This window comes from Aquila chrysaetos, chromosome 22 (genome assembly GCF_900496995.4).
Source record: "Aquila chrysaetos chrysaetos chromosome 22, bAquChr1.4, whole genome shotgun sequence".
NCBI lineage: Eukaryota > Metazoa > Chordata > Aves > Accipitriformes > Accipitridae > Aquila > Aquila chrysaetos.
In genome coordinates this window covers 5,313,100-5,336,638 of record NC_044025.1, presented here as the reverse complement: position 1 = coordinate 5,336,638, position 23,539 = coordinate 5,313,100, and the positions used below count along the sequence as shown (strand labels likewise).

General features: G+C 45.1%; 2 protein-coding genes across 4 annotated transcripts in view; one reads left to right on the top strand and one right to left on the bottom strand.

The window, feature by feature from the left end:
- Positions 1–238, top strand: part of RARS1 (arginyl-tRNA synthetase 1) — a 19,499-nt gene extending 19,261 nt beyond the window's left edge. For all 3 annotated transcript variants that reach the window (XM_029997619.2, XM_029997620.2, XM_041119309.1), the window contains one exon: positions 92–238. In XM_029997619.2, the coding sequence (XP_029853479.1) occupies positions 92–201 (110 nt within the window). In that variant the 3' untranslated portion in view covers positions 202–238. The remainder of the gene's footprint in view (positions 1–91) is intronic.
- LOC115333995 (rho GTPase-activating protein 7-like) overlaps positions 1–23,539 on the bottom strand; it is a 24,601-nt gene extending 1,062 nt beyond the window's left edge. Inside the window, exons 1-12 of the mRNA XM_029997616.2 lie at positions 23,444–23,539; positions 16,222–16,293; positions 14,643–14,724; positions 13,126–13,189; positions 10,574–11,931; positions 9,941–10,111; positions 9,208–9,367; positions 7,578–7,776; positions 5,627–5,846; positions 3,654–3,768; positions 1,935–3,158; positions 647–825 (exon numbers count right to left, since the gene is read on the bottom strand). Coding sequence (XP_029853476.1) covers positions 3,141–3,158; positions 3,654–3,768; positions 5,627–5,846; positions 7,578–7,776; positions 9,208–9,367; positions 9,941–10,111; positions 10,574–11,931; positions 13,126–13,189; positions 14,643–14,724; positions 16,222–16,293; positions 23,444–23,468 — 2,484 coding nt within the window. The 5' untranslated portion in view covers positions 23,469–23,539 and the 3' untranslated portion in view covers positions 647–825; positions 1,935–3,140. The remainder of the gene's footprint in view (positions 1–646; positions 826–1,934; positions 3,159–3,653; positions 3,769–5,626; positions 5,847–7,577; positions 7,777–9,207; positions 9,368–9,940; positions 10,112–10,573; positions 11,932–13,125; positions 13,190–14,642; positions 14,725–16,221; positions 16,294–23,443) is intronic.

Here is a 23,539-nt window from a genome sequence, read left to right as displayed (position 1 = left end):
GGCCAGGTTGTGGGTGGATGGGGTTCCCCTGGGGAAGGCGGTGTTAGTTGTTCTGAGCAGCTGCTCCAGCTCCTGTGTTGGTGTTTTGCAGGCCAGATTGTGAAGGTGAACATGTGGAGGCTGCTGCTGTGCGAAGCCACTGCCACCGTCATGGCCAAAGGATTCGACATCCTGGGGATTAAGCCTGTGCAGAGGATGTAGCTGTTCTCTGTGGAGTGACAATAAAGGGACGAAACAATTGGATGTGTCTGTGTCTGTTGGGGTGGGGTTGTGGTAGGGGAAGATGCTCTAGGGGAGCAGCACCTCCTTAGGAGAGCAAGGAAGGAAGGAATGAAAGGGAAGAAGGAAGGAAAGGAGGGGGGCAGGGAGGAAGGAAAGTAAGAGAAGGAGAGAACAGGAGCATGGCTTCAGAAGCTGCAGCTACAGAGGCAGACAAGAGGGGTCATGGGCACAGCTCAGCGCAATGCTCTGTGCAGGAACCAAACCCCATAGGCCCATGCCCAGGGCTGCTCTGCTTCAGTCTGCAGAGTTTAAGGACTGAACTCAGAACATCCAAGAGCACCTCCAGGAAACCCTCCAAGCGCAGCACAGTCACCCACACTCCCAGAGCCAACCTTACTCTCATGACTCCTGCCATCTTTTTTACCTTATTTGCCAGGTGTGAACAGGTCACCCAGCTTTTGATGTCGTCTCTGGCATCCCTCAGCAGAGCACAGAGCTCTCAAGGGAGCCAAGCAGTCTCATCCCAGCCCAGCAGTGCAAGGCCCTGGCGCTCAGGATGCTTGTTTCATGAAGTCAGCAGTGACCAAGGCAACAGTCAAGTACCTGCAAAAGAGATTGAACATCACACTCAAGGACTGAACCTTAATGTAACACACCAGGGAGGTGTGAAACAACACACGCTTCCCAGGACAGTGGAGTACAGGCTGTGGGGTGTACCACCTACAAGCAAACACACACATCCACATCAGTGCCCTGTGCAGGTGGCTTGTACCAGCCCTCAGAAAAGGGGTGGCTTCCCGAGCGCCTCTCAGGGACAGCAGTGTTAGGCCGCATGCGGGGGGAGCAGCACCATCAGCTGCCAGCAGTGCTGGTGTAGGCAGGCAGGCAGCAGTTTTAGCTGGAGGCACAGGAAGCCCAGGGGAGGAGCAGCTCAATTAACTACGTTCCCTCAGAGGAAGACACAAGGGAAATGCCTTTCCCTGCAGCAGCAATGTTTGAATCCCTACAGAGTCGGCAAACCTCTTTGCAGGGTGCATATTGATCTCAAGTAACCGCGAGGCCAACTACAAGGCAGTGGGCCATGGCTCCTGCCTTTGCTTTGGGATTTGCTGGAAGCTCTGCTGTGCAAGGTAAAGCAGCATAGAAATGAGGCTTTGCTACCATTAGAGAGTAGGTGTTACACTTGATTTAGGTGCTCGCTGACATATGCGTGCATGTGTGTGCATAGATATGTAGCGATACAAAAGATACGTGTATCTATTTACCTGATGTCCCAGGTTCTTTCCCATATAGACAGCTGGGGGGGAGGGCCCGGCTATGACAGCTAGACAGTGCCTAGCACCTCGTGTGCACGGATCTGGCACTTAAACAAGCACGCGCCCGTGCAAACACGCGCTCCTGAGCGCTGGCTGAACAATGCCCACGAACAAAACCAGGCCTAGCTCTGGTGCCACGCTAGCAGCGTGACGGCCCTGTGCGCTGGGGGCTTCACCAACTGCCCAAACCACGTCCTGTGCTACCTGTCCATCATCCCCGGTGCCGTGGCCATGCCCTCCCTCCTCCCAGGGCTGGGCCAGGCGCAGGCAGGAGGCCAGGCCCCCCCGGAGCGCCCCACCGTGGGGTCAGGGAGCAGCAGGGGCCGGCTGCTCCGGGGGGGGCTGAGCACAGTACCACGGCCGGGCCGCAGCAGCCAGAGCCCTGTCCCACCGTACCTGAGGGAGACGCCGGGCGGGCCCGGGAATGGCAGTGGCGACCGACCGAGAGTCCCAGTCGCAGGGGCCGAGGCCAAGCCAGGCAGGGTCAGGGTCGGCGGTGGTAACAGCGTCAGCTGCAGTCCAGCGACGGCCACGGAGACCAGGCAGGGCCAAGCGTCAGAGTCCAGGTCTGGGTCCAGAGCAGCGGGTGCGTGTCCAGGCGCAGGCATGGCTGAGGCAGGCCGCCCCGCGGAGCTGCCTGCGGCCCCTCCTCAAGGTCACCAGCAGAAGGGGGACGGCCCTCTCCGGGCGGTCCCCGAGTCTCGGCACCAAATCCTTGCCCTGGCAGGGCAGGGGGCACGCGAGCCAGGGCCCTGGCACCCCTCGCTGAGGGGCAGCCCCACAGCTCGCAGCCCTGGCATCAGCAGCACGTCTTGCGAAGCGCCCTGGTCGTAGCAGGAGTGTGCAGGATGGCGGTGGGTCCGAGGGCAGATCAGAGTCCCTGCGGGGCTATTTTGGGGGGGGGGGGGGCCACGCAGCCAGGGACGGGACCAGCTCCCATGTTGCCAGGGCGGACTGCAGGGTGCGGGGCAGGCATCAGGGCACCCCAAGGGACCTCAGGGCCAGGCAGAGGGGTTCAGGCCACTGTTGACGAAATGGGGACCCATGGTCGGACTGGGGGTGGAGGGGGTCACTTAGGAGCCCTGGCCAGGTTGGGGACTGATGCCATGGAGAGATCGGACCCCAGGCTGGGCTGGGCTGGGGGGGGGGGCAGCGGGTGTCACTCAGGAGCAAGGGACTGGCTGGGGGGGTCAGTGCTGGGGAGAGCCCTGGGGCAGGGCCGTGTGTCGGTGCAGGGGAGCCATGGGACAGCGGCCCCGGCCCAGCCGTGGTGCTCGAGTGGAGCGTGGGAAGGCGCGAGCTGACTGTCGGGGTGCACCAAGGGCTGGCGGCTCCCAAGGGAGAGGGGCCAGGAGTCAAGTGGGATAACAGGGCTGGCACGGCAGCCACCCAGTCCCACAGTACCTGAGCCGGGCCAGAGGTGGCAGCCAGGGTCAGCCAAGAGTCCAGATCATCAGACACATCCATGGTGATGCGGTCTGAGGTTGTGCCAGGAAGGTGAGTCAGCAAGGGAGGTCAGGATCAGGTCCAGTGACAGCAACCAGGGTCAGCCACAGTCTAGTGATCGCCAGGCAAGTCCATAAGGATGAGGAAAGGCCGAGGTCAAGCCGGGAAGTCAGTCTGTGGGTCAAGGTCCAGGTCCAGATTACTGGGGTCCATGGCTATGCACAGGCATGGCTGTCATGCCGGCCAGGCCCCAGCAGCAAAACCTCAACTTCAACCCGCTCCTACAAGAAGGGACGGTCAGCCCTGGCCGGGGCCTCCCTGCAAGAGCGTACGGCAGCCTCTGCCCCACAGGTACTCTCTAAGTTGGCCCTAAGCCCAGGGAGTCAAACCCCCATTCCCAGAGTGGAGGAATGCTCTCACAGCTCTTACAAATAGTTGCAGTAAAATCTGCAATGACATTAATTTTCTCTGTACTGGAGTCAGCAGGACTCACACCTATTACAGGCTCAGAGAAACAGCTGGGCTGGCAGGGACCTCTGCAGGGCTCTGGCCCAAACTGCTGCTCAAAGCAGGCCATCTCCATCAGGCTGCTCAGGGCCTTGGCCAGTGTGGGAACACCCCTTACCCCGCTCCATGCTTTTGCTTTGCTACAGCAAGTGACATACATACCTGGAAGAGTCTGTTGCACTCCATTATCATGTGGGCCAAGCCCTGTGTTGCTGCCAGGTTCTCACTCAGCTCCCTCTGGTCTGGCTTCCCCAAGCTGCACTTCCTCTGACTAGATCTATGGAGAGGAAAAGGCAAAAGGAAGGCTGTGCGAGCAAGATGCTGTGAACCACAAGTACAACGTGCCCACTCGGCTGGCCTGCCTGGGGGCTGGAAACCAGCAGCTTCAGCAAAAACACACTGTGTTGAAGGACCCTTATGTGCCATGTAGGAGCTCATGTTACATTACATTATTGCAGCAAGGTCCATAGACAGCATTCCCTCCCAGCACATCCTGAAAGTGCCTGGGGCAGTACTGACCAGTGCTAACATATGCCCAAGAAAGGCAAGTCAAGGCTTTTTATTCCCCAAACACATCATCACACACTTAGCCAAAGACAGCAATGACCCCAAACTGATTTGTGTGTAGCCTTCAAATATCAAGCTCCCTTGATACCCTGCAAAGCCCATGCAGAACCTTTTAAATCCTTTGGCCCAAATCACACCAAACGTTTCAAAAACAGTCCCTGCTTTTAATTCATAATCATCATATGACATCATTAATCCTTGCTTCTGATACTTTTATCTATGTGCATTCCTGCCAAATGGCTTGAAAATTGGGTGGAAGATAAGAGTCCTCAGCCCTGCTCCTCAAAGTCAGACCTGTCAGCTCCTACTCTTTGAAGTTGGAACCCTGCACTATGGCATTAATGCCCAGTTACAAAAAAGCTAAAGCTTCAAAGCATCCCGGCTTTTAAACAGTGACAACAAAGAGAAAACTCAGTTTCTATTCTTGGTCCTAGAATTTCAGAGTAATGATTATGTAAACCAAAGAGGTACAACGCTCAAAGTATGACTCCCAGGAGCTCAGACACAAGTGCAATCCAGGAAGGACCTGCTGCCACTACAGCTCCATCGCATCCCCACCTGCCCTTGCAATGACCACACGGCTCCCTGGCCACATGCTGGCTCAGCCCAGGGACAGCTGGGCAGCCCTAGGCTCTAGTTACGCTTAGGCTTTTTCAGATGTTTTGTGCCATTCAAAAGAAAAGTCCTTAGTGTTTTCTTTCCCCTCTCTGTGCTAATCACAGCCTGCATTATTATCCTGAAAGATGCCAATAGCACATCTGACAGCTTCTGCTTTGGAACTAGTCCTCATCTTTAGATCCACATGCGAGGTGATGAACTCGCTACTCTGATGGGTGCATGTTTCCATCAAAAAGTCAGCTGTCCTCTTCTACCCTGATACGTGTCTGTCCATAGCAGGAGCATGGAGTAAAGCAAACAGCCCTGCCTCAGGAGACCAGATAAGGCATGAATGCTCTCAGAGATTATTTGTCTACTTTGGCCCAAGGGCACCTTCCTCCCTGCACGTACAAACAGGGGATGTTATGCAACCCAGATACTTATTAAGATAAATTTACAGAATCCCTGTGGCTTGGTTTGGCAGGAACCATCCCCTTATCACCCAGCAGACCTAGTGCCAGCAACTGCTACAATCTGCCAGATATCTGCAGGGACTTAAAGCTGCACCTGGGTTTAGGTTGCCAGTGCAAGAGCTACAGTTTCAATGGCCAGCACCACCTCAATGCAAACTGTGGGCCACATGCCGGGTTCCTGGGCAGCTGGACCTGTGGACAACCGCAAAGAATACAGCAGTCGTGAGGGAGGCAGGCTGGCTCGCATGCAGACTAGTCAGGAGCGTGACAATAGGGCCTTACCACTGTTCTCTACACTGGACAATGAGCTGCTGGATCGTTGCATGCCCTGTGGTCAGCTCCTGCTGGACCTGAACAACAGTATTTGAGACAAACCCCAAGACGCATACGCTATTTCCCCCTTAAAAGCAGACACTGATCCTAGGCCAGCTACAGAACACACTGTTCCAGCAAAGAACAGTACGGACAGCAGCAATGCCAGCATTAAGATGCTAATACCTCACGGAGGAGGAGGAACTATCCCTTCTCAAGGTGTTGAGGTGAAACAAAGAAGGTGCAAGACAGACAGCAATGTTGGTTGGGGTCATCTGGTTTTCCTCAACAAAAGCAACCACATCTCGTAGAAAGAACAGGAGGATTTTCAGAGCTTCTCGGTTTTCCTTTGGGAGAAGGAGAATAGCAGCCTGGACAGCCTGAAACTGCTGATCCTTTGGCACGTCTGAAAACAGAAAAAAATGATGAGCATCACATATGACTTGCAGAGGAAGCATCCATCAACAGAATCCCAAGCAGGACATTGAAACTGTAGGTTCATCCATTTTCCTGTGACTCTAGCTCACAACAGACAACACAAAAGCCATTATCACAGTCACATCACTCAAGTACAGTTTTCTCCTGCTGCCTGTCAAGATGCACAATTCACACTCAGTGATGCTGGTGCTTGACTTGCAATTTACCTTGAACACCATGCTAATGAACTTATCCTGAACCAGCTCTGGTTACAGTCCAAATAAGGGCTTGTCTCCCCATAAAATATTACTCTGGAATGATACTTTGGAGCAGATAGCTACTTTACTGTCTTTTCCTTTCAGCTTCAGGCATGAAGACAACAGATGCTCTCAGATGATAACTCAATTCAGAGAACAATGTTTTGCCAACAGATTTTAATTCACACTAAAACCCAGTGAGCCTGTGTGCCCAAACAGCTCCTGCAGGAGAGTAGGTATGGTTCATCCTGCCATGCATCCCCCTATCATGAGTATTTCTCCAATTTACACCACTACAAAGGGTAGAAGATCACTTCTCTCTCCCTTCAAGTAGAAGCACATACGTAGAACACACAAAACATGCTTCTTGGTGAAAGCAGCACACTTCTTACCTCCGAAAGTTAGTAATTTAATCTGGGCACTTGCTCAAGTCACATGTGCCAGAAGATCAGTGAGTAGAATTCAGTCATTTGCTGTTTCTGTCCCATAACAAGAGACAGGAGATGGACAGTGGCCAGGTTATAACAAATGGAAGAAAACGGTTCCACATCCATTGGACATAGGAATTGTGGACCTCCTTACAAAAAGGATTTGTGGATGCAAAAAGAAAACTTGCTTCAAACACATAAACAAACCATTTTCAGAAATATTTCTAAAAGCCTGACAGGTTAAAAAAAACCCAACGAAACTTTCACAAACCTACACCATACACGGGACAGCAGCCGCTCATTTACTCGTGTCGATAAAAGTCACATAAAACACGCTGAAAACCAGTCCACTCAGAAATCTCATACTTTGACTTTCAAAACTTTTTCTCAAAAGGAAGAAACTTGTCTGTAGCAACGTCATCATAAGCCCCTACAGCAAGCTCCTTCCCCAACCCAACTGCTTTTTGAAAGCGAATTCCTTAACAACGAAGTACTGGAGATGGAACATGTTTAAAACTATATTCAATGCTAGATGTCAGCTTCACGTTTCCTTCTTTTTCAGGTTGAGTCTCAAGGATAGTAACAGTGAGAGCACAGGCAGAAAGTTGCTGGCAAGTTTTACAGCAACTATGCTTGGGCACCTTAATAAAGAAATGTCATCAATATAACATGACTTTTTGCACAAGGAGCTACTTCATACCATGAACAAGGGAACTAGATTCTTTCTTAATTTTGCATAAGGAAATGACCATTTAAAAACACATTTTAGGAGGGCTGCTATAACATAGGTTATTACACTCATCCTTCAAAGAACAGAAAAGACACAATGTTAGAAAATAGCTGGCCCATAGGATGCAGATGGTGAAGTCCTTAAGTCCAGAGCCACAGTGAACTCCTCTCTTCAGAAACATCCTGCCTGCCTTGTCTCCTCTGACTACAAGGGGACATGGCACTAGTTCTAGCCTGGCCACTGCCTTGTACAGTTGAACATTAAGATATTCAAGGAACTGGAAAACTATAGCTTTTGCTACCTACATTGGTAGATGTGGAGGAAGGATTCACAGAGCCTGCTAGTAAATATAGGCTCAGGAAGGTCTCGGAAATACTGCTTCACCATATCTGCCACATCAAATGCTGACTGCCCTTCGTAACATACGTTGTTTGGGTTGGTTTCATTCATTTCTCTTAAAGACAGAATCCTGGATTTAACACCAGATTTTCGGAACAGGCCAACCTGCGGGTATAAGAAAATATTAAAGAAAGACAAAAAAAGGACCCATCAGGAATCAAACCTCTGACAAATAATTGATCCTTCACTTTCCTTTTGTTGGCTAAGACCCTGTGGTAGTGGGATCTAACACCAAAATATTTTGGTATCATTAGAAGCAGGACAGATATTCCTCCCAGGCAAACCATGAGTGATGCCAACAGAACCAGCTGTGAAAGACATACCAATTTTCATGTTTGTTTGCTTGCTTTTTAGTTGATGCAAAATTACTCTTTTCGACTTTTAAAATCATTATTATTGACATCTGGAAGTTTGTGTGAGCAGGCTATGTTCACACATTAGAACTGCAAGTTGCTAATACACCAACATGAGTTCATCCAAAAGCAGGTGTACATCAATGCCCATACTGGAGCAAAGAAACTCAGACTGTGAGATCCACATGGTTCAGGTTTAACATCTGTCATGTCTGACACATCTAATACATCTGCAGGTTGGCAAAGGGCAACTGCCATTCTGAGGGAAATTATGATTTTATCTTTAAGGTGAATGTCAATCAAGCTTCAGACAAAACGTAGATTTAGAAGTTGCCCATGAACTCAACCTCAACAAAGCTTCTGCTGAAAGTTTCACTGTGTGCCACTGAGCGAGTATTTACATTCATCAGTTTATTTGTATTAACTGATACCACAACCTCAAAATGAAACACACTGCCTTCAGAAGAAACTGACTGCTCACACTCAAGTATGTGCCACCAAACTGCACTGTAACTTCACAGGGCACACACATTTTTGTACTGCAGCATGACATTACACACCTATACAATTGCAAAGCACAGAAAAAAAAAGTCCTTTCTTTACCATGTCTTATGTCACAGGGTCTCCCATTTCTGCAACTATCCTACAGAAATAGCATATGCAACACACACTTTCACTGCCATGCACACATCTCCACTTAGTGGATAAATACAGATTTGAGCTCCAGAAAAAGATGTTACAGGAACTGCTCTAATATGTTTTACCTCTGCTTAGTGGTACATTTCAGCTGAAACAAGATTAATTATCACATTAGCTCTGATACTTAGCAGCAACCACAGAACAGAAGGAATAACGACACTGTGTGGTAGATTTACTTCCTAAGGGAGCAGAGACATGCTGCCTCACCAGGAGAAGACAGCTTGACTGCCTGCACCAAGAGAACTGACTGCAGATGCTTTCAGTGAAGCAAGGCACAAAAATACAACACAGGATGAAAGATATTCCCGGAAGGAAACAGCATTGGCATTTCTTTGCAGGCCACCCGCTCAGACCTACACCCTTCTGCCTATTCAGAGCCTTAGGAGGTAAGAAAGTCCCTCACAAAAGCTGGAAGCGGAGACTGGTTCCCTGGAGCAGATCTGTTTATGGAACAGAGCTGCTCTGGGCTGCCTCAAGTTCATACCTGGTCAAGAAAGTGGCTTCTTAAATAGTCCAGTGCTTGCAGTATGCCGTTAGGCAGTGGGTGGCTTGTTCGCTGAACATTCAGAAGTAAAGGAACCCCAAACACATTTTTGTCCTTGTAGTCAGAGGCTTTTATTTTTTTAATGAACTTTGGTATAGTCCTGAAAACAAAAACCAGTGCATGCAACTTATTAGCTCTCCAGCACAGTTCTACCTGCTACTTTAGTTACAGGCACAGGAAAGGATTTAGCTATACTTGCCACAACCCCAAATTCTGCCACATACCTGTACACATAGCATCATAAGATAGAGAGAAAATCATTAAGGTGCTAAACTGATACTTCTAAGTCCTCTGAGTGACTGACTTTTTGTCATTGTTTTAGTTCAAACAGGGACTTGATGCTGAAGAGATGGATTCTCAGCCCAGCCAGCTCTCCCCTCAGGTCCTGCAATCTCTGTGAAGGACCTCTGACAAAGCCCTGCAAATGGGCAAACTCAGAGAGAAACTATAACGTGCTTTGAAATCAGTAACATGACCACCAGTGAGGAGCAGAAGTGCAGTCCATAGCAGAGGAAATCCTGGAGCCATTGAAATAACTGTGAAACTGCCAGCGATTTAACAGGATGAAATTCCTCATCTTGGACATGTGTAATCTAGGCAGACAAGGAAATTCCCCTGCTTACATCAAATCCTCTCTCTCCAACACAAGTTGCTTTAATATTAGACAACTTACCAGTTCCAGCCCTGCTTACTGGAAGGGGAGTATCTGTCCATTAAAGCAGTGAGTTTCAACAAAGCCAGCTTTTGTGTCCGGGCTAGCTGGGCAGCTGACTGGCTATCAGTCTGGATGGAAAGGCTTTCCAAGTTCACACTCTCTTCCACAGACCAGTGTTGCTTCCCATGCCTATGGGATAAATACTGTTTAAGCTTAGGACTATTTCCATTGCCCCTGTTAGTCTTCTGTCTGCATCTGTGAAGCACCTAAGACTCTAAATGACGTGCAGTTCCTGAACACCATACGGTTAGCTGCATTTAAACAAGGTACTTCTCATCCAGGAGGTACTCTGGCAATACAAAATAATTCAGTAAGAAATACAGCAAGCTAGCCATAAAGTCTGATTCCAAATGTCTAAGTGCTCATGCAGATCATGAGTGCCCTACTTTCAACAGAGGTCAGAGCAGATGTAGATACCAGAATGCCTACAAACCAGCAATACCTGGCACCAGCACTGCAGACCCTGCTACCCCGAACAGACTTACTTAAGGATACTTTGTTCTGGAAAAGAAATTACATTTTGAGTGGAGAGAATCAATGGGGAAAGGTTCCCAAGGGGCAGTCAACTAGGGAAACCCAAGGATGGCTGACCTGTTGATCTTCTTAGAGTCTGTCACATATGCCAGGTCTGCAGAACTGATCTCCTTGCCCAGTTCACAGCTGCTCTCTCCCTCAGTGGCTGGGAGGTCTGCTCTCTTATCTTCTGAGCCCTCTGTTTCAAGACAGATTTCTTTAGGTGAGGATGGATACAAAGAGGTCAAGTCACTGGCAAAGTCCAAATCTCCATCATCAGAGAACTTCTTTGTCCACTGATCAACCAACTTTTTGAGACCGTTGACATCTTCTATGACATTGTTCAGTTCTGAAAAAACATCATCATCACCAACTTGTGCTGCCTCCAAATTATCAAGTTCAATACTGGGCATGTTGTCATATACACTTAGCCTGTTATCTGTGCATGAAAGGGGATTCCTGGGGGCTTTGGAGTCCTTGGAACTGCTTCTGCTCTGGCTCCTCCTGCACCCATGAAAACTCCCAGTTCTCCAGTTGATGGAAGAGTTGTCTACTGGAGACAGGGAGCTGTTTGTAAGTGCTTTGGGGAAAGTGCCAGGTTTATGGCCTTGTGGTATTTGAAACATCTGGTTCATTCGTAACGTCATGTCATTTTTTAGGTTTTGCTGAGATAGATCATCCCACAGCAAGAGCTTGCTAGAATCGAAGTCCTCTGCATACACCCCCCTTCCTTCACAGTGGCTTCGTGGTTTTATAACAGGACTTGGAGTGCTCACTGAGCTGCTATTTTCAGACTGATTGCTGCTATTGCAACTCTGGGGAGAAAAGGAAGAATTGTTCTTTGTTTGGGTGCTAGAGAGGTCAGAAATATTTACACAGTTCAGCATCTTCATCTTTTCTTCATTAAGTCCTTCTAGAAGAACAGGTTCACTTATTATGGGTTTGGCCTTTGACTGACCACTCCTTAAGTTGCAGCTCCTTAAGTGCAACTTCTCCATTTTCTTTAGAAGGCTCTTCCTCTTTTTATATGGTGACTTATCCAAAAGCTTCTCTTCACTGGTGATATTTAAAGATTCACTGCAGGGAGGAGAACAACTAAATGTAGAGTCCAGTGAAGCCACCTTAATTGAGGAACATCTTGAGGAACTTGTGCTGGTTTCCACATCTTCAAAAGGTTTTGGGAAGCTAACAATGTCACTGTCACCACTGCTAGCACTGTGAATTGAGGACACATCATGTTTCTCGCCATGATCCAGAAAGATAGCATCCTCGTTGATGACGCTCTTCAGTATTGGACTGCCTGGGACTGATGCACTAGCACCTTCCTCTCCTGGAAAACCTTCTAGGCTCTCGATACGAGACCATCTCTGACTGCACCTCTCATAAGCCCATTTGTTACTTATGGCACAAGGTTCATCATCTTCAGAGTCATCACTCTTAGAAGGAAAAAAAAAAAAGTACAGTTCAAGGGCAAAGTCTGGCAAACTTTAAATTATGAAAAAATGTAACAAAAAAGGAAACTTAAATTTTCTGCCTTCCTCCAAAACCCCCAAGACCAACAAATGGAAATGTAACCGTTCAGTTACTGACGGTCTGCCCTGAGCTCTGTTCTGTTTGTTGAAAAACAAGCTGACAAATTACTCCCAAGCATGCTGACAAATCTGGTAAGTTTACCATAGGAAAAGATGATAGATTTGATCTGAGGATGAAAAATTCTGGTTTGCAGCAAATCCAAAGGTTCTGAAAGATAATTGTATCGGTTTTACATGGCCTTTCCTAAAGCCAAACAGATCAAACACTCTTTCACGCTTCTGTGACCAAATTCATCCATTTTCAGGTAAAGAAGTATTTGGCTGTGGGACTGGCAGCATCAATATCTGGTGTACCCTCCTGGAGACCTCAGCCTCACCACCCATTTGCCCCAGGTGCTCCATTTGCTGTACTGTCCCCATGCCAAGTGAGTGCCCGGCCAGCAAACTGTTAGAGAGATGGAAATGACCTTTCCAAAAATGTAGACATTTTTCCAAAAGATGACATTATTTTTTGGCTAGTCCTGCAGTTAATCCATGGTACCTAAGAGGCTTTACAATCCTGATGTTAACTAGCCAAGGTGTGGCTATAACTCTGTGTCAGCTACTGTACTTTTTTGCAGGAGAGGACAAAGCTATCACAGCTAAAACCTATCCAGCTTCTATTGGCTGGACATTTGACATTAGCTAACACTATTTGGATTGTCCATTTTAATTTCTTATCCTTCATTTAGTTAATAAGAGTGAAATTTCACTTTCAGGCCTTAAATAAGATGTGAAACTACTTAGGAAAGACACACTGAGGTAGGGCCTTGGTGCAACAATTGGACAGTAATGTGTGTCAAATTATTTTTAAAAACCATTTCAAAACCCATCCCTAACCTACCGTACAGAGTTACAAAATGAACATTACGTAATTTCAATCTCCATCACTATGTTTTTCAGCAGAAAATGCAAATGGAAGAGCTTTACAGGATGGAAGAGAATACAAAGAAAAGTTCAGAAATTGCTAATCCCTCATACACCTTTTAAAAATAGGGTTTTGATATAATAGCTAAGCACATTTTTAATGAGAAAATTAACTATATTTTACAAACATACCCGTTTCCTCTGACGGCTTATTTCCACTTTCATTGATGCACACTTGTTCAATGTGTTCAACCGTCTAGGGTATAAGAAAAAAGACAGAAGTTTTAAATTTAAACTATTTTATTTCTTGCTAACATGCACCAAATTAGTTGTGAACTTCTACCATGGAGTCTTCATTATTGGTATCAAAGACTGACATTCTGTTAGAGGTTCTCCATACATTTTCCCAAAACCAGCGCCAACTAACAACCCCATGATGTTCACAGTTCCAGTTCTGCCATCTTAAAATTAGAGAAGAGGACCATAATTAATCAGTTGATTTAAAATCATATGATGAGCTTTAACGATTGTGAAAAACTGTACATTGATGTAAGATTTTGAAAATGAAAGAAACCCTAAGTGGCCTTCTTAAAAGAATAAAAAAAATATATAAAAGACATTACCCTGTGTCCTTAGAAGGACTTTATTATCTATCATTTTAATTAAAACTTGCGGAATCAATAAGGCTCAAAACTTGTCAGTCACTTTTAACTGTGAAACAAATATGTGGCATCAACAGGGAGGCACACTGACAGCCTTCAAGGAACACTCAGGATAGAAGTCATATCAAGAAACAAAATATATCCAAAGTTCTCTAATACCTGCTGTGCATTAGAGATGTATATGCAAACAACTCCTGTTGGTGCTCCTGTAACAAGCAGAATTTGAATTCAGGTGACCTAACAATACAGAAAAGGACCAAACCACTTTGCCAGAAGAGGAACTTTCCAGTCCCTTAAGAGTTAGACGTTCTTATTGCGTCCCTCGGATCGGACGAGCAGTGTGGCATGGATGGTCTGGAGTTCACTTCAGCTGCTAAACATTCTCATAGTGAGAAGGCTTCAATAGCTGCAGTAAGTAGTAAAGTAGAATGCCTCTACGCTATCCTTGCACTATTACATGGGGAAAAGTCCAAAGAGCAATGAGTTTGACTTTGCACCTACGATGCAATTTCACTTGTGTACTGTGAACAGCTGTGGCAAAACTATAATTTCAAATCAATACCTTTGCTTCTCACTCAAAAAAATATTCAGGAGAACAAAACAGAAAACGTATCTCTTGTGCAGATTGGTTTTGCTGTTTATCTCCTGGAACAGCTCTGGGGAAGATCACTAGTCGGAGGAAATCCCTGCACTCTGTAATATGCAATTCTAAAGAGCAAACTGTCATGCTACCATATGCTTGCAGGGAACTGATTATTCTTTCTCAGCCTGCAGACATTTCACATTACAGAAAAGACAGATTTGATGCTTAGTGTAACGTCACTGAGACCTTGGCTGAAGAAGACATGCAGACACATGCTTACTTTACCTTTTAAATTCTTAAAACAACCAACCTCAGTGGTACTAAAGTATGTGCTTAAGTGATTTCCTTAAGTCACAGCATCGGTGACTTTGTTAGTCTCTGACAAAAACTAAGGCATGAAAAGATGAATGACAAATAACTATGGAGCCTGGAGGTATTAAAGATGATACATAATAAATGTTTACCTGAATAGTGATTCAATCGCATCTCCATCTAAGAATTCATGATCTTTCCTTACAGTTTTTACATCAATAGGAAACTGCATATCTGTAAAGAAAGAAGCTGAATCTGAAATCTGAGTTATAATTGCAAAGACTTTGAATTTTGCAACATATTTATCATAGGTGAAATAAATCTAAATCTATTTCTACAACTACATCATCACACAAATGTCCTTCAAGTAAGTGAGGATCAGTTCCTTAGGTCAAGTGGCAGAATAAATGTAGGTATCTGCTTGCTGTTATTAGTTACAGGTAGACAAGCATTTGCTGCATTTTGGGAGCTTGCAGTGGCTAAGTACTATAGCCAAGAAATGCAAAATTGAAGTTTTGCTTTGGTTAGGTTCTCTGCACCTTCTGCCTTCAAGTACAGTATAAAACTAGGAGTATTTTACATGAGCTTTTGCTGAAGGTAAGGTACTATGCAGCATGCGACATATGGTCTTCGAGGTGTAGTGAGCGTGACACATCATGCTGTGCTTGAAGCTAATCAACACACCAGCTGAAGAGTTCAATGTTTCAGCTTTAGAGATTTAGCCTTGCAGGTGAGGAAACCAGTGAGACCTATCAGTATTTTCTTGGCTTACTTTTTAAGCTTAATTTACCTAGTCAAGACACTGCATAAACAGCAAGGTAATTTTTCCAGAAGCATGATAATGTACATTTCCAACAAACTGTAAGATTGACAGCTTATATAATAAAATCTACTGTAGTCAAACAGGAAGCATTTCCATGAGACATCATGTTTCACAGTATACAGCTTTCAAATTTGGCTCTATTGCTTGACTTCCAATTTTTAATTTTGCAATGAACAGGGGAGGTGGGAATGAGAGGAGGCAGAAGTTACCGTTAGTTCTTTTAACTGTAGTTCTTTGATAAAATCTCTCTTTAAAATAGACTAGCTTTTGTTACATTCAATGTTTGTAACAATAAACATATTTTAAAGAAGCACAAGTGTTGTCTGAAAATTATACAAGTTCTCAACAAATACGTATCTCCCCCCCAGGTAATAAGCACTCTTTGTAGCTTTAACAACATGAAAACATGCTGAAATTGCACTGTTTGACTAGCTGGCTGCTTCTGAGTATATGTTTTAAAAACTTATGATTGCAAGATGATTTTTCCAACGCTCTTTTTCAAAACACCAATAAAACAATCTTGCTCAAGAGCACAGGCTGGAGAGCCTTAGATGAGTTTTGGTTGCAACCAGTGAGTCGGAAAAAAAACCCCAACACGCCAAGGAAAAGAGCCTGAGAAAATTATAAGCAACTAAAAATTGCAAAAGCAGAAATTTGACTGAGTTACAGTCTAACAATAACCAGGAAAGATTTGGTCCTTTACAGAATTCTACTGAGTCCATGCTAACCTAATTACGATGTCACTTCTGCAAGGACACGCTCCATGTTAGTATTTTTCTACAGGTTTGCATGAAGATATTACAGAATTTGGAAGTGCTTCCATCAAAAGTGTCGGGTTCTCAAATATTTATGTAAAGAATTCTACTTGAATTCAGTGTCAGCTGCTTGACAAGTCTTTGGGATCATACCTTCAAATAGCTGAGCATACTGGGGAAAACCGGCAGCTCTCAGCCAGTCACAGGCTTCTCTGGCTTCAATTTCTGCAATGAGAACATAAAATTGTTCACTTACAGCACTCACAAGCATTAGTGCTTTCACAATATAAGCAAGCTAATATTATCTGGTGGATTCTCAGAGGATCTTGTATATGAATGTTTTGTTGATATATTACTAAAAAGAAAGAAATTCTTGTATCCAACGCACTTATGCGTACATAGATCTGGAGTAGTCATTCCAACATAGGATAGACAGCAAACATACGAGAGTCTAGATATAAGCACATACTTGAGATGTCATACATTGGTGTACATCAACTACCCCTGAGATTTGGACAGTGAAGCATCTGTTATATGTCGAAATAAGTCACCAGAAAAGCGTATATGATACACATGTCTATGCCCTTGCACAGCGAAGCCCATTCATGCATTCCAGTTCTGAGAGATGGTGATAAGACACAAACAAATCCTATAAATAAACTTAAAATGCTATCATGACATTAGTAACACTGGACACAGCCTAAGCATTCCCAGAACAAGAGTTCTCAGGAGTACCTATTGCTAGGGTCTATCAATATTTATTTCCTTGCCAACTACCCACGCAACTTGGCAGTCACTTCAGCACAGCAGATGTCAAGAATTAACTGCTCATTTTGTGACAATTCATAAAGCCCTATGGCCAATACTGTAACATTCCCATAGGAGCAAGAGCAGAATATAACTTCACAGAATCACAGAACACTCACCAGATTCCTCAAAAACATAAACATGTTTAGCGTGAGTACATCCTAGCAGGCTCTAAACTCTGCAAATACTAGAAATTACTGGGTCTATTGAAGAGAAGAGGATTGCCATACTACACATTTTGTATGTCTGCATGTACTCCAGCACACGTTAACACATACACCAACCAAAATGCAAAGACTCCTTTGAAAGAAATGTTTTTAAACTACCTTAAAATGAAGCATGCTCAGTAGAGAGAAATGTTTTTAAAGCACCTTAAAATGTAGCTAGGCTGGAGGAACAGACCTGTTTCTTAAAACTATTTTCTTTACACGTACACTCAAAGATTAGGATTCCAAGGCACTTCACATACATACCTATTCAAATTCACTGGTTGCTTTGCTCTAACTTCTCAGTTGTAAGTCATCAGTGCAACAGACTGAAGAAACTCATCAAAAATCTTACAGAACTTCCATGATTTTATTACTCTACTTCTAAACTTTAAATTATTTCCATTATCACTTGATTAATTTGGACAATGCCATCCATAACAAATGCTTTCCTGCACAAAACTCTGTGGCTTTTTCATCTGAGAATAAAGCGATACCACAGGATGATAAGGATACTTCTACATAAAACAGATGCAGGACTCTTTTTTTTTTTTTCAAACTGCAGAACAGAAACTAATTTCTTCCACAATAGCCTGTATACACTATGCCTACATTTATTACTATACTTAGTGCCACAATTTATCATAATCTTTATCGTAACACAGCATTTACTGAATACCAAGACAGGGGACTGATAAAACACAAGCATTGTACTCACAGAGCAAAATAGGAATGAAAAAAATCTGTAGAAAAGAGCCAGGAGGATGACCGGTCTAACACTAAAAGTCTTCACAAAGACAAAGTGATTTTCACTTAGAAAAACCCAATAGACTCATTCAACCAGCTCAGCTGTGGAGGAACTATAGCTGTCCTCATTCCAGACCTCACTTCAAACTAGCCAACCTGAGCCTGTGCACAGCTTCCCTGAGCTCAGGCAGGAGAGTGACCGTGTAGGGGTTGAAGCTTCCCCAGTTCCCAACACATTAAAAGTACAACTTTATTTTTAGAGCTAACCAAGCCATGAACAGTGATGCAAATAAGAACAGGCTAGAAAATATTTTGCAACTAGTGATGACATTTTCAGTGTATATGACTGAAAATACAATGGCATAGAGGTGTTTCTTCCATAAGACAAGAACAGGAGCTGGGGGAATTTTCTTTGCTAATGTAAATCTTCAGGCCTTTTAACATACCTTTGCACGGTCCCATGCTGCAATGCCACTGCTGTGCTAGGAGACAACACATGAAGCACTAATAAGTTCCTGGCCTGCATGTCTACAATTATTTTCCATTAGATTTGCTGCAATTATTTCACTGCTAAAATAACTACCGAAAGGGTCCTACTGATACCTCTCTATTTCAGGGATGTCTACACTGCCTCCTCTCAATCCTACTGGAAATTGAAATCATGCAGGGATAATGGATGATCAGGAATTTTTCTCTGATGAAAGGAAATTCCCAGACGAGCCTGTATTACTATTATAATGACCAATATGAGAGGAGGAAATAAAAAGGAAATAAGAAATAATAGCTCGAAAGGAAATAACTGCTCTCCATAGGGCTGCACTCAGTACTGACATGCAAGACTGCTTGGCTTTTATGGCATGTGCAGCCTGAAGGACAAGTGAAAACTCATTAGGTAGTAGTGGCAGAATACAGATGAAGCACCCCAGCAATGCTCTCCGTCAGGGACCCCAGAGAGTTCTCAAGCTCTGGGAATAAAAGTCACAGAGACGTAAAAGAAGAGCAATAATCATGAGTGGCATTAATGGCTAACACTAACATACCCACCTGGGGCAGCAGCTGTTATAAACATGCAACAGATACTTATAAATCCTGCCCTAATGGAGGTGCTAAAGTAATGATCACGCTCCTGGCAACTTGCATGATGCTTTAAAGCATGTATTTAAAAGCTGCCAAAGCTCAGTTTCCTATGTAAGATTCCTTCATAAAAAGCAGACGCAATCTTCTTGAAGACTCTTAGCAGCTATTGAAAGGATCCTCACACTATTTTTTTGGCAAGACAAATAGTACAGATGAGCCATTTGTGCAGAAGACCCATTCCTAGCTTCTGATCCTAGCTTGGCTTCACAGCCTGTCTACTCCACCTCGCCATGCAATGATGACATGTACCATCCCAGCCAGCCTCACTGACTGGTTAGAATTTGCTTTCCCATTTCTATAGTCATAGAGTCACTACAAAAGAATCTTCAGGTTTACTGACCAACTTTTAAAATAGATGTACTAATAAACACAAGCTGATAGCAATTGCTTAGTTCTTCTTGATGTTAGAATAGCTGCTCAGATGCTTGTTGGGCAGAACTTAGCTCTTCCTGAATAGAAACTGGAACTGGTGGAGTCTTCAGAAAGCCGGCATGGAGCAGCACCCCCAAATACCATTGCAATTGCAACATATCTGCCTGTGAGCTAGATGTCATACAAGAGAATGACAATTTTTTAACAGATGTTTTTGGGTGCTATCTGCACAACTGAAATAGCAGAGCAACCCAAACATGTCACCTCCTTCTCATGAACTGATTTCATAATTAAGCAGATGAAAAAAAAAAATTCCTCCAAAGCTTAATATTCTACCTTAGATTAGAGGCTGCCAGCAAAATTTCCATGCCAAGCCAGCAGTCTCCCGATGGGCTATGGGTGATAGGCTACTACCAAATGTTCATGAGGAACAATACGCAAGGACATGACCTGTGACATCCTTTGGCTGTACTATGTCACACAGGTCCATTCTGTGCTGAAAATGATTCAGTCCAGTCCCACTGAAAACAGCCTTCAAAATGATGGCTGTGCCTCAGCCTGCCGGTCCCAATGACCCCCTGCAGCCCTCCACGGCTGCTGCCCCTTCTTCTCCACTGCGGAGCCATTCTGTGCTCCACCGCCTCCTTCTCTCTGGAGCCCCAGTACCTACACCAGCTTGGCTGACACCTCCTCTCCTTCATCCACTTGGGCTGAAGACCTGAAAAACTGCGTTCCCCCATCTGAGCACTATCCTGTTTGCAGACTAGAGAGCAAACCCCGACTCATCAGGTACTTAGAAACCAGATGCTAGGACGTGTATTAAATTCCTATCTGAATGAACACCGATGTTAACAGGAATGCTTGCATACTTAGTTTAAGCAATAGTGAAAAGACAGCTGTGCTGAGATTTAGGCATTCTCTCTGAGATGTTTTCCTCACAAGAAGCAGCACTTCTCTAACAACAAGGGAGAGGCAGCAACTGAAACAATGAGAAAGCTGTATATGAAACAGGCCAGTCAGTCTTACTACACGATGATCACAAACTTCAACTAAAGAAGAAAGGGTGCCAAACTGTACTTCAAATTTTTAAAAATACTTGCTCTAAATAAAATGGGAGCATACAAATTTCTATTTGAAAGAACAATGAACCTTCTTCTCAGGATGCAGCATGACTTCTCAGTTGCACCGATCTGCTGCCAAAGCAGGAGTCCCGCTTCTTTCCTTTCCCCGACCGCACTGCACGCTCCTCACCGCTGAGCCTGTGCGAGCAGGCCCGGCCAGCCAAACCAGCAGGAAACGATTCACTTTTTTTGGCAAGATCAGATTTGTGATGCGTTAGCTTTCTGCACCGGCTACCAGCCGTTCCGACGAGCAGCAGTGACAAGACGAGGGCGGTGGTGGGCACGGGCGGGAAGAGTCAGGGGCACACGGGTGGCCAGCAGCCCTTAGGGCAGCTCAGCGTAGTATGAAACCTTAGCCTAAACGTATCGTTTCTCACAGAGGTGTCTCATTGTAGCTCTCCTATCTCAGAGTAATTTTTTAGTGTATTTTTAAAAACCACGGTAGATGCATTACTTTTACTTCTATCTTCATCCAAAAGAGTTTTCCAGTTTTGACAGGTAAGAATCACATGGTGATCAGGTCTTAATTAATTAAAGGGATTTGTCTTTAAGTCGGAACATCTTCCAAAACCATGCCAGTGAGCAAACAGTTTGAGAGGTTTTCTTGCTGTTTGCAGCACCTCTACAGTAGTTACTCCAGGACCCTACTTGTCCCCTTTTCTGTAGTACGCAAGCGCAGTGCTTGCAAAAAGGAACAGATTTTCTCAACATGCCCAGCCAGGAGGCACCCACATGGCCTCTCCTCCCCATGCCATGCGAGTACAGACAGGAGAACAGAAAAGAGGGTAGGACTGACTCTTGACTTTGACTACATGTTACACCAATCTGGAATGAAACAGAAAAAAAATCACAAGAACTGTGTTCTTTCCCAATCTCTGTCATTATATAGGAAGACTTTTTTTCTCCACATGGCAGTAATCCTACTACAACAGCAACAGACAAGCAGACACCCAGAGCCCCCGCCTCAAAACCTGCTGGATTTGGCACAGCACAGCCAACTGTTCCAGCACAGCAAGATGCTGCTGCCTCCTCTCCGCACCGACAATCCCAAACTCTCGTCCCCCTCAGCCTCCTCCAGAACAAGCACCGGACATGCTTGGCAGCCACATGTCAAACTCTGCAATGCATTTTTCCCATAGCTCACAAGCCGTCGGCTGTAAGCTGGCAGGTCCTTTACGCAGTGACTTAGATCCTGTCATCATCGGTTGTGTTGGCAGTGGTGGAAACGCCAAGGCTTTTTCAGGGTCCACTTGATGATAAAATTATGAGTTTCCCATTGCATCTTTCTGGTCCGTGTATCTTCCCTGGGGCTATAAAAATTTTTATTACTTCCCTATGACAGCTGCTAATAAGGTATTTCATTTTGTACACACATGCATTTGCTGTGCTAGAATTATGATTTCCTGAGGATGATCAGAACTGCATTATACCTGTGACAGGATTTTCAAGAACTGTTTTTTTCTTAAGTTATCTCCTCTTACCTAGGGAGGGAGTCTGAACATGTTGTCTACTCAATGTTGAAGGCTCAAACGCCATGCTTTCAAAGCAGGGTGTTTGCACTGACCAGGGTAAGCAGTCAGGGACTTGTAAAACTGTCACACTCTCCAAAAGCTGAGGTGGATCATAAAAAGTGGAAAAGTTTATTCTGTTGTCCCTTGTGCAATGCAAAATAGCAAAGCCTAATTATACTTTGTTAACCCACTCGAGGTAGAGGGGGAAAAAAATGGATTATTGCTTGGAATTTTGCCAAGATAATTTAGGCTCCATGCAGATAGTGAATATAAATGCCTGGAAAATGAAAAGGCCAAGATATTTGTCCTTTCATTCCTACTTTACTATCATGCTGGTGTTTTGGAACTGCAGCCAACTCTTCGGCTATCACAGCTGGGAACTGCAACGTATCCCAGTATTTTGTGGCAACCTTAATTGCATCTTTATCCAGCTCCTTGGCATCAGCTTCCCAGGCTGATTACTAGGACTCCCATGCTGACATTAGGATCTTTACTCAGGTCCTTGTCATTAGCCTCCCATGTCAGTTACTGGGACCTAGACAAGTTTAAAGGCATTTTCTTTGCAGATCACATTAACTAGCTTGTCAGTGTTGGCCGATCTTTTAATTGCTTCCACATAAGTTAGAGAAGGTAGTGTTTGCTCAACAAGAATTTCACAGGGCTCAAGGGAATTAGGTATCTAATTCACATCGACTTTAGGAGAAATGAGAGTGTTAACTCTCTAATTTCCAAATCCACACTTGAAAATTCTTATCCAAGTAAACGGGGCAAGAGACAGGGGATTTAACTCCCTGCAGTCTAATCCCAGATATGTTGCTTCTCCATGCTTTGGTCCTCCTGGCTGTAAAACAGGAACAGATACAACATTTCTCTGACGCAGAAGCTCCTTACGGCTGGGTCTTCTTACAGGACCCTTGTACGTGACTGAGAAATATTGATGTAAAATTCCTAGGAGGAACTGTAACAGGAAGGGTAACTGCTTGCTTCCAATAGAACCAATATCAATAAACCTATAGCACAGAAGTAACAAAAACCAAAACAAGCATATTCTCCGTGCTCTTTCATCATGTAGCACTAAGTTTTCCTTAGTTCTACAAAATGCCAATACTACTGCAGTGTGTGACACGGGTTCAACCTGCACATCAGGAACTATTTACCCAACAGAGGCTGGCCAGCATGTGATTATATTAAAAACAAAGGCAGTTTATCAGCCCTGCTGTGGGTGCGCTGCGCTGAGCCTGCCTGCAGCTGCCGAGTCCAGGTCAATGGACAGCCTTTTACGTGGTCAATATTTGTTGCCATTCAAAGACATGCAGCAAAGTCGGAAAACCTGCCGCCCGGCTCCTGAGTGCATCCAACTACGCAGCAAAAGCGGCAGCCAGAGGAGCACGGTCCGCGGCGCAGGCAGCACCGTACGGTCACCCTACCAAAGCAGCAGTACTGGCGAGGAACGGGAGGTCTCTGCAGCACCCACCTGAGCTCTCCCCCACGGATGTCATCCACCTCGGCACAGCCGCCCGAGCCCACCGCCGCGGCCCTCTCCTCTCAGCTACCCGACCGGCCCCGGCGG